The sequence below is a fragment of the Dioscorea cayenensis genome, unplaced genomic scaffold (assembly GCF_009730915.1).
Source record: "Dioscorea cayenensis subsp. rotundata cultivar TDr96_F1 unplaced genomic scaffold, TDr96_F1_v2_PseudoChromosome.rev07_lg8_w22 25.fasta BLBR01002078.1, whole genome shotgun sequence".
Lineage (NCBI taxonomy): Eukaryota > Viridiplantae > Streptophyta > Magnoliopsida > Dioscoreales > Dioscoreaceae > Dioscorea > Dioscorea cayenensis.
In genome coordinates this window covers 24,583-35,178 of record NW_024088469.1, presented here as the reverse complement: position 1 = coordinate 35,178, position 10,596 = coordinate 24,583, and the positions used below count along the sequence as shown (strand labels likewise).

Below are 10,596 nucleotides of genomic sequence, written 5' to 3'. Positions count from 1 at the left end.
ATAAATAGGAAGTGTGACTGAGCCGAAATGAAATTGGTTTTAAGTGGCGACCACAAGTGGATTGATTTGGGCCGTGCACAATAACATAAACATAACTTCAAAATTTGGGCCGTGCATTGGATCAAACTTGGCTCGTCTTTATACATTTGTCAAAGACATAAAAATTGATATTTTTATCAACTGCTCTGTTTGTTGGGTGTCTTCCTTCTTCAGGAACTGCACATGGCTACAAGAGCAGTGAGATATGCTGTGGTGAGTACTTGGGAGTTTTCTTCTTTTTTGTCGCCTATCAACTGTTTGATCGTTTGCCTCTGTGAACTTTAGTGTGTAATTTTGGATCTTTGGTTTCAGATAGATGCTTTCACAGACACAGCATTTAAAGGTAATCCTGCAGCTATATGTTTCTTAGAGGATGGACACCAAGTGGATGATGAGTGGATGCAATCTGTTGCCAAGGAGTTCAACATCTCTGAGACTGCTTTCTTGACCCGTGCTGTCTCTGATGACAACCCGCGGTTTAATCTTCGGTGGTTCACTCCAGTCGATGAGGTTTGGTTGATTGATTTTGCTTTATGACGTTTTATGTTTTTATAAAACTGAGCAAGCTTTCTATGGGTCCAAGTTGAATGAGCATAGGAACATTTTTCATATGTAAAGATCATGAGGGGTGGTGTGTGTTGTGTGGGCAAGGGGAGGCGGGTGGTGGCATGTTGTATAGGAAGACCAAAATGGTAGTGGTGGCAAAGAGCCAAACTTAAAAGAAGCAATGCTTGCTCTTGATTGGCTCAAGATGGTTTGAATTTGAGTTGAGCATGATTTTAAGCTCAAGATCTGCTCATTTTGATTTGAGCCAAACTTGCGAGTTTTACATTCAGCCAATCGAAAACTAATTTTTTTTTTTTTTTAAAGGCACTGGGGGGATTCAAAGTTAATTGAGCACAAGGGAAAGGATAAGGTCTCTTACCATCATTACAAACCATGATCTGAAGTAGAAGAATAATTATTTAATGTGTAGTATAAAGAAGAATTATATAATGTACAGTATGTTTCATCTTATAAAATGTTATCCAACAAGCTGTTTTGAGCTGAGCTTAACCAGCCCAACTACCAGTCTGCTTCATATTAATTTCAAGCATCTGAGAAAGACAGAAAAGAGAGTTATTTTTGTCAACTTTTGGTGCTAATTGATGAAGCGTGCTTTTGTGACTTAAGCTATGTTTGGTATCTATTTTCGTAATAAGACAATTTTATTTGAAGTATAATTTTCTATTTCCTTATATGGTTGCCTCTCCTATGGACAATTTGATGACAATGCTAAATTCTCATTTATTTATTTGTCAAAGAAGTTATATCAACAGTAATTGTGGAAAGATGGCATGTTTGAGTCTTTTAACTGCATTAATGCATTAAAAAAATTATATTGATTCTTTTGCAGGTTGATCTTTGTGGTCATGCAACTTTGGCTGCAGCGCATTTTCTTTTATCATATGGCTTGGTAAAATGTGATGTCATTGAGTTTGCCACAAAATCTGGAATTTTGACTGCTACAAAAGTCTATGGAATCAAGCAGTCAACCTTATTTAATGTTAAGGATGAAAACTTTATCAAATCCAATGGAGAAAAAGAAAGCTTTTCAATTGAGTTGAACTTTCCTGTAGACCCAGAGGTTGTTGAATCCGATCCCGGTGAGATCCCATCTATTCCTGAAACTTTGAATGGTGCATCTGTGATCAATGTTACAAAGAGAAGCTCGTCTGATGACCACATTGTACTCCCTTGCCCATCCATCAATCTTTTGATTATAGATTAGGACAATATCTGCCATTAGCTAATATTTTGTCCAAAATTGTTTGTATTTCTCTTGTCTTGTTATGGAATAATTGTCCTGACCTGCTAGTTTGAGATCCACTTCTTAAGATAAAAAATTAAATAGTTTCCACTCCAGGTGGAGGTTGCTTCAGGACTTGATGTTGTTAACTTAAAACCAAAGTTTGATGAGATACGAAATTGTGCTGGAATAGGGGTTATTGTAACAGGCCCTGCACCTCCTGGATCTGGATATGACATCTTCTCTCGCTATTTTTGTCCCAAGTTGGGTCTTGATGAGGTAATCCCTTCTTCTGAAGTGTTTTCATATCATCTTTCCTTAATCTAAGTTTGGTATCTTATAAGAATCTTAAAATTATTATATGGATCTTCATTTAGAAATCATTCAGATTTTAGAGTACCACAGTACATCTAACTCAATGTTTTATTTCATTTTACTCGAAAATAATTTTTAGGATCTCAAACAATCATAAACTGTTGATGCAATTGTAAATTTACTCATTTGGACAGCTTCCGCTGCGAAATCCCATTTCATTCCTAGAAGATTTATTATAGGACCATTTAGTTTTTACTAGGTTACCTAATTGAAAATCTCACATTGAAAATGTATAATATGTATTTGTGTCTATCAGTTTTGCGAAAGTATATTATTTGTTGCCTGGTGAAGTGGTTTTATATGTTTATAATAGAAAAGTGTATATGCTAGGTGGAGTGGTTAGTGTGGGAATGAAATTTCTTGGTGCATGATCTTAGAATGTGTTATTGTTGTATTAAGCTATAAAACTAGAGGGCCACTGGATCAAAATTTTGAATTATGGAAAATAATGATAGAATTTTGCATTTTAGATTAAATATCTCAAAGGATTTATTCAATAGTTAGGTTTAGCACATGAGTTGTAGGTGTCGAATCCAACCAAATTAGTCCTACTTTACTAACACAAATAAATTTTGTATAATGGGGAGAAGGGTTGAATCCATTAGGATTGGTGGTAAAGCCTATTTCTTTATGAAATTGATAAAATAAAGAAGGGGGTTTTGAAGTTGAAGTCAAAATAAAGTAAAGAAACAAGGATGCAAGTTAATGGAATTCAATAATACAAGTATCTAATTGAAGATATAATTTTAGTATTGATTTGTTTAGTTGATCATTAATGCAAAGATAAACCGTTTTGTTCCTGGATAAATTGGTTATGGTTATTAACAAGTTCTAACAGCCTATTTAATTTATTGATAGTATTAAATTTAGTGAAGGACCACCAATTTTAGCCAATAAATACACAAGCTCCGTTTATTTAGACTAGGTTATATATCCACACATGAGTACCATGCCCACATTGAACCTTGTTTTTTTATTTCACCACTAATTATTAGAACAATTAAATAATTACGGATTTAATGTTTAACTTGGCCATATATTATTTTCATAATCAAGCAATGGGCCTTTTTTGCATCTATCAACAAAACAATATTTTTGATCAATTTAAAAGGTATATAAATATTAAAGAATAAAAAGAATAAACAATTAGATCTCACAATTCTTGATGAATCAAACTTTAATTATCCTTCCACTAGAAAAAAAAAGTTTAGTTGCACATAGATCTAAAAACACCGGGAAGAGCAAAGATAATAGATTGCTTGATTGTTGATTCCTTTTTCGTCGGTTTTTCCTCTTTTAAAGAACATATAAACGTTCAAAAATACACTTATCCTCGTAATTCATAAAGGAAAATAAGATTTAAGATCAAACCTAATTTTAATAATCCTATCTTATCCTTTTGAGATAAATCCTAAATAAAAATCCTAAATGGAATAAAATAAAGGATAGCAGGAGACAGCTGTCATATTTTGAGGATCAACCGCTTAATTTGGCACCCGAATTTGGGGATATTCTCGCCCCCATAAGGTGTGCTCACGCTTTAAGTTTAGGCATCTTTTGCTTTTAGCTCTAATGGATCTTCATGGATTCCTACTCCTTTCTTCCCAAACCTCAACTTTTAGTCTCATTTTGTCTCAAATCTCCAATCTATTCCACAAAACACAAAATATAATTGTAATCCATAATACAAACATTTTATCAATTAAAACATAGAAAATTGACATGAAATATATGTCCATCATGCATGCTATCATATAGGAATATAGAATGATATAGCATGTGGAAGTATCTTTAGAAGGAAAAGGATTAGCAGAATAGTTTGAGTTTAATCTAATTAAAGAGTTCATTCATTGGTGAAATGCTCAGATAATATACATCATTTTTTTGTAAAATTCCCTTCAACCTTAAAATTTCAATTAAATCTAATGTATTTCTCTAACAGTGATAAGTTGTTTATTTTCTAAGTTTGTGCTAAAGGAAGAACCGATATTTTCTGATCAGTGGATGACTTCATTTTCCGTTATAGTTGCATATATCTCGACCTCCTTTGCATCAATTCACATGTTAAAATTTGCAGTGTTATGCATATGATTTTCTACAAAGTGCCTTTCCATCTTTGTTCAAGCAATAAAAAATATATATTTTTATTCAAATTGATTTAGCAATATATGGCTTGATAATTAATGCATGTAATGGAGGTGTTTAACTTTCATCCATTACTCATATTGGTTATCAAGCAGTAATGGGAGGCAATAAATAGCTTTATCTAAGACTTCACTTATCTCACTTCGAAGTTCACCTGTGAATAAAGTCTTTTGCATTGCTACATAAATTCTTTTATCTATGATCGATTTTTTTTCATGGCACATTTTTGTAATCTAGAAAGGGAATATAATAATTGCAATGAATTTTCTTCTCGAGTTCCTACCTTAATATTGTCTTGTTGTTAGTATCCTTAAGTAATTTCCACATTCAGTTATTTCTTCACTATTGACTTCAATAAAATCAGTTGATAAATTATTTATTTATTTATATATTCCTTTCAGGATCCTGTATGTGGGAGTGCACATTGTGCCTTAGCACCTTATTGGAGCAAAAAGCTTGGAAAGAACAATCTAATTGCGTACATGGTAGATTTTGTTTCAACCCTCTAAATAAAATTCTACTGTAAAAGTTCAAATTAATGTGAATGTAAAACTAACCGATAAAAAAACAAAAGCAAAGACTTCAGAAACAGAAACAGATTATTTTAAAAATGTATATAATTTGTTATCCTTTCTTTAGGCTTCTTCGAGGGGTGGAAGGTTGGACCTTACATTGGACGAAAATGCTGAACGTGTTTACATCCGAGGAAAAGCTGTGGTTGTCATGGAAGGCTCTCTACTAGCTTAGTTTTCAATTTTCTTTTTCCCGACATTTTTCTTTCTATATTTCAGAAGGCAAAACATGTCATTTGACGAACCTTGCAGGAATGAAATGTTCTACATTTTTCTGCTTTTCAGCTTGAATGCTGAGGATGATATTTAAACCTTGGATGTATTGAAAAAAAATAGATTGTAATGCTATTGGCAAGCTACAATGGAAACCGTTTTGATTGTTATCATACACTAGATGTCTGCGTCACACTTAAAATAATTAGGTGATGTTTGTTTAGTTGTAACTAATAGCTTCAACTAATTTTAGTTATTATAACTTGTATTTTAGTTCTTACATTTTATTGGTGGTAAGATCATGCGATTAAAGTTATCAAATTCATGATATTTCTAGCATTTTGGTTCATAATTTGGAGCAGGTGGGATCAATTTGTTTTACTTATTTAATTTGTACATGATATATTTATATATAGTTAAAATAAAAATAATAGATATATTATTTAAATAGTTTGTGTTTCCAAGTATATATCCACGTTAAAAGGTTGAGATACTTACCTCATTTAGATATATTGATTTTTTTTCCTATCCATTGATGATACTTGGATATTATTTTCTATACTCTATTGCACAAGATTATTGTTTTGATTAGATTGGTACTTTTTATTGCTTTACACCCTATAATAGGTGAGTGGTTGTTTATTTCTCTCAAATGGCATATTTGAGAGTTTGACTTAATTTCAATACAATAATGTTTTGATTAGATTGTTACATTTTATAGTTTTAAACCCTACAATAGATGAGTGGTAGTTTATTTCCTCTCAAGTGGAATATTGAGAGTTTGACTTAATTCCAGTACAATAATGAAAGTTTCGTGGTATATCCATAGTTATATATATATATAAAATCCTTTTAGTTTAACATGAGAGGAGATCCTTTCTAGTAATCTCTTGTATTATTAACTTAGTCAATATTTTTCTATTATTATAGGTTAGTGAAACTTTTTATTTTATCTATTTAAATACTCTTAAATTTCTTTGTTAAAAAGTGTAAATGTATTTTTTAGATATAAATTAATTATATAATCTTTCTTCTCCACCAATAAATGCTTGATGCTATATGTTTTTCATATTAATTTCCTTACTATTTTGCTTGGTCCTTGATGTTTTTCATAAGTTTTGATACCCAATTTTGTTTATTTTCATGATAATTATAGGTTTTGAAGTGGAAGAGAGGAAGTTTGTGATGTTTTAGGGCAAAATGATGAAGAAATGAAGGAATTTGATCTAAACACAACCATGTTTTCAAACTCGGCTGAAAAATAGATTGAGTATGGTTTCAAAGTGGAAAAACGATCAAGAAAAATAGGTGTGTTTTGTCTTGAGTAGCCATGTTTTGTCTTGTGGGCCCATATTTAATACCCGTGTTTTTGTTTGATTCATCTTCCAAATACACACAGTAAGCACACCCCATGTTTATAGGCCGTGCTTAGGTTTATGTCGTGGTTAGGTTTATGAGAAACCTATAAACAACTGGTTTGAGAGATGAAGAGGGGGTTTTTGGAGACAATTTTAGAGAATTCTCACCACCTCTTGGAGCATTGTTGAGGGGTATTTGATCCCCAGTCTATAAAGAGGAGGAGATTTAGAGAAGAATTTGAAGAAGAGATCAAGCTACTTCATCATCTCATCTACAGGAATTCGAGGGAGTTTTCGATGGAATATTTGTTTCCTTGTAATTTTATTAAATTTTGTATGGATTTTACATTTATGAGTGGCTAGAGGTCTCTTGTGCTTGGACTTGATGAACTTTGGTTATAATTTGATTTCTTGACTTCTTTTCATTGATCTAATTCGAAATAGTATTGAGATTTAATTGTAGCAATGCTTAATCCTTGAACTTAGTTAGCAAGAGCCCGAATCTATGATTGATCATGCACTTAGTTAACGAGAGCTCAAATATGTGTGAGATTTTAGATAATTGAAAGAATTTGAACTCATTTATCAAAATTAGGGTGATAAGGACTCTCAAAATTATGGTGACCTAATAGAGAGGTTCACAAAACTCAATGGTCCAATGATCAAGAAGAATTAGAATCAAGAACTTTTACTTAGAAGTCTTTCATATTTAACAACCAAATGAATTCTTCATCCAAGTATCATTCCTATGGATAGATCGTTTCTTAATTTGTGATTGTTTAGAAGTGACTTTGTTGTTCTTGTATGATTTTCTTGTTTTGAATATGAAATTCATCATCATTTCGGCTAGATAATAAGGAGCGAGTCAGTATGTAGTACTCAATTTTCTCGTGGGATCGACTTTGCTTGTTAGCACACTTAATTACTTGATCGACAGGTGCATTTGCATTTATAGCTTCATTCAAGCAGCTTATTATCCAACTTTTTTTTTTTTTGAGACATGTGGTTAAGTTGCGAATGGAGCTAATTTTTGTTGTTGGGGTGCTATATTACTCACGTCTTTCAATGATGTTTTCTATTTTTCCCCCATCTTGTTTGGAATTACATCCTTCCTAGATTGTGTCTTGACTTCTTGGATGGGAACAAGACTTTGCTAAGTATTGGGTATCTTCAGGTAACTACAATTTTCACTGAAGTTCCTTTGTTTTGGACAAAGTAGACAATTCATGCCAGAGGAGTTCACAAGCAAGGATTTAATACCTCAACTCGCTTGTGCCCTTATACTGCATGAGCTACCATTTGAGCCTACCTCTTCGGTAAGGTCACAAACGCTATACACAGAGGATTCGATGCCAATAGACCAAGAGGTCTTTAACCACTCAAGTTCTTTTTCCTCAAATATGATTGTAAATGCTCTTTGACTTTTTTGAAATTTTTTTCCCTCTTATATCATTTTGAATACTCTTTAGCTAATTTAGGAAAATTAAGTGTGTGGCTTCCTAAGGAAACCTTAGAACCTTATCTCATAATCTATATATGCAATCACTCTCTGATGCATGAGATTACTATCTTCTTAATAGCTAGAAAGATTCCTTTCTCCATCCTATCCAAATCAAGAAATTGATTGTGTTGTGGTTATTAATGGTCCTTACCAAAAGAGGCCCTTTGTGGTTGATTTGGTTTTATTTTTATGACTAATGTTAATATTGTTTTAATCATATTATGCAATGCTTATAATACTGTTATATGTCAGAATTATTGTAAATAAAGTGGCAAAAATTAAAAAGAATTGTTGTTGATGAATGCTCAGTCTGAATGAAGAAGATGGGAAATTTAATTTATTCATTGTTGTTGAGAATAAAAAATTACATTACTTAATCCTAGTGATTATAACTAGTACTAATACAGAGCAGGGGTAAGGTTGGAAATTACATCTGGTTAAGGTATATAGAGATTAGAAGAATTTACATTAAGTACCCTTATTAGTTGGGGTTCATTTCACTGAGTGCTGAAGGGTATAATGGGAATTGGTATTGATTTGTTAAGGAGTGCCTGTCTAATTGCTAGAGAAGTTACTGGATCTGCTGAGCTGGCATCGTAGTCAGTAGGGGCATATCAAAACATCTCACTTGAGTGATGAGGAGCATCTTGAAGCTTGATTTATTTTTATTTTTTCCTTGTCCTCTTCTTTTGTTGTTTCTCTTTCTCCATTGTTAGGGTTTGGAGGATCTCCAGGCATTCTTGCCTTTAATCTTCAATTTATGGTTGTAAGCTTTGGAATCAATGAAATCATTGTTAAGTGGTGTTGTTCTTTGCAGATGGACTGCTTAGTAGTATCTATTTGGTATCAAAGAAGTTTTGATCCCTAATTTGTGGAGTTGTGAGTTGTTGCATAGGTGAATCATGGAGACTAGGGGTCAAGAGCTGAGAAATATTAAGTAAAATTTGTAGAGTTTTCTTAAGGAATAGACTGATTTGCAAGCTGAGAAGCATGAGAAAGCCATCCAGGATCTAAGGGAGTAACAATGAAAAGACATGGATGAGGTTTGTTCTATGCTACTTGGTCTTCAATCTATGCCTAATGTTAATCCTATAAGTAGTTCATCAATTACTATTAAATTAGTGAAGGAATTTGCTAGTAGTGAATCAAATCCACCTAAGCTAACTAGGTTGGAGTTTCAAAAATTCAATGGTGATGGTTTGTATGAATGGTTGTTCAAATTTGATCAATACTATGTATTTGATGAGACTTTAGATGAATCTAAAGTAAGAATTGCTTCCTTGCATTTTGCAATGGCACCAAAATTATTTAAGGAGTAGTTTGAGTAGAGAGATGCCCTGATGGGGTGAATTGGTTGCAACCTTGAACATTAGGTATGGTAATGAATTACACTATGACCCAAATGGCAAAAACTACAAAATCCTAGGCAGTTGGAGTAGGTCTAAACCGATTTGGATAAATTTGATGAGCTTATGAATTGAGTATTCCATTCAGAAAGTGTACACAGTGAATTGTTTCATAGGTGGGTTAAAGGAAGAAATACAATACTCAATTAGAATGTTTGCTCCTAAGAACTTGCAACAAGCAAGTAGCTTAGCTAAATTGCAAGAGTTGGTTGTGGAAAATGCACAATTCAAAAGGAAATTTATCCAAAAAGTATTAGTTTAGCTCCACTTTTACCTACTCCTAAACTGTCAGAGGATAATGGAGGAGTTAATATGAGAAGGGCTAACAATTTTGCACCAAGGAGAAATCCTGCTAGACCATTTGAGCAACTTTCTGGTAAAGAATTGGACAAAAAAGAAAAGGAGTAAAGGGCTATGCTATTGGTGTGATGAAAATTTTCATCAGGTCATCAATGTAAGATGAAATAGTTGTATCAGTTAATAGATTAGGTTAAAGAAAATTCTGATACAGCAAGAAATGAAGAAAAAAAAGTGCTAGCTGAAGAAGATGTGGCAGAAGAGGAATTAGTATCTCTAGTGATATCTTTAAATGCACTAGCAAGAATTCCTTCATTAGATAATTACAATACAATAAGAGCTAGTGGTTATGTTAAAGGGTATAAAATTCACATTTTAGTTGATTCTGGCACAACACAATTGCCTTAATTCTTATACTGTTGAGAAATTGGGGTGTGAAACAATCAGGTGCTCTCCTATGAAAGTGGTAGTAGCAGATGGATATAAAGCTCATTGTGATAGAATCTGTTCAAGATTGAAATGGAAGATGCAAGGGGTTGAGTTTTAAGTTGATCTGTTAATCTTACCTTTCGAGGGAAGCCAGATGATATTGGAAATCAAGTGGTTGGTTTTGTTGGTACCCATAATTATTTGCAATTTTAGCAAACTAAGGATGGAATTTTCTCTTGGAAGCAAGAAGGTTGTGTTGAGGGGATCTCTACAGCCAAGACTTCAATTAATTCAAGGAAAATATTTATTGAAGGCCTTGCAGCTTCCTATTGAATTATGCAAGGTGCAATGGTGCTCTCTAATGGTGAATATTGAAAAATTAAATGAGAAAAAAGGTTGGTGTTCAATAAGAAGAACATCTTCAGTTGGAATAACAAGATTAACTTAATAAACTGTTATAGAAATATGAGTG

At 32.8% G+C, this 10,596-nt stretch overlaps 1 protein-coding gene across 1 annotated transcript; it reads left to right on the top strand.

The window, feature by feature from the left end:
* The first annotated feature begins 122 nt into the window (after positions 1-122).
* LOC120257387 (uncharacterized isomerase BH0283-like) lies at positions 123-5,306 on the top strand. The gene is made up of 6 exons (XM_039264857.1): positions 123-252; positions 352-549; positions 1,436-1,768; positions 1,946-2,107; positions 4,750-4,833; positions 4,988-5,306. Exons 1-6 carry the CDS (start codon positions 223-225, stop codon positions 5,093-5,095), a joined length of 915 nt encoding a protein of 304 aa, XP_039120791.1. The 5' UTR covers positions 123-222; the 3' UTR covers positions 5,096-5,306.
* Positions 5,307-10,596: the final 5,290 nt, after the last annotated feature.

Bases quoted from the DNA above. Each gene is read 5' to 3' on its own strand.
- LOC120257387 (XM_039264857.1), top strand. From the start codon at position 223: ATGGCTACAAGAGCAGTGAGATATGCTGTG. The intron at 253-351 runs GTGAGTACTTGG...CTTTGGTTTCAG, and splicing joins GAGCAGTGAGATATGCTGTG to ATAGATGCTTTCACAGACAC. The intron at 4,834-4,987 runs GTAGATTTTGTT...TCCTTTCTTTAG, and splicing joins ACAATCTAATTGCGTACATG to GCTTCTTCGAGGGGTGGAAG.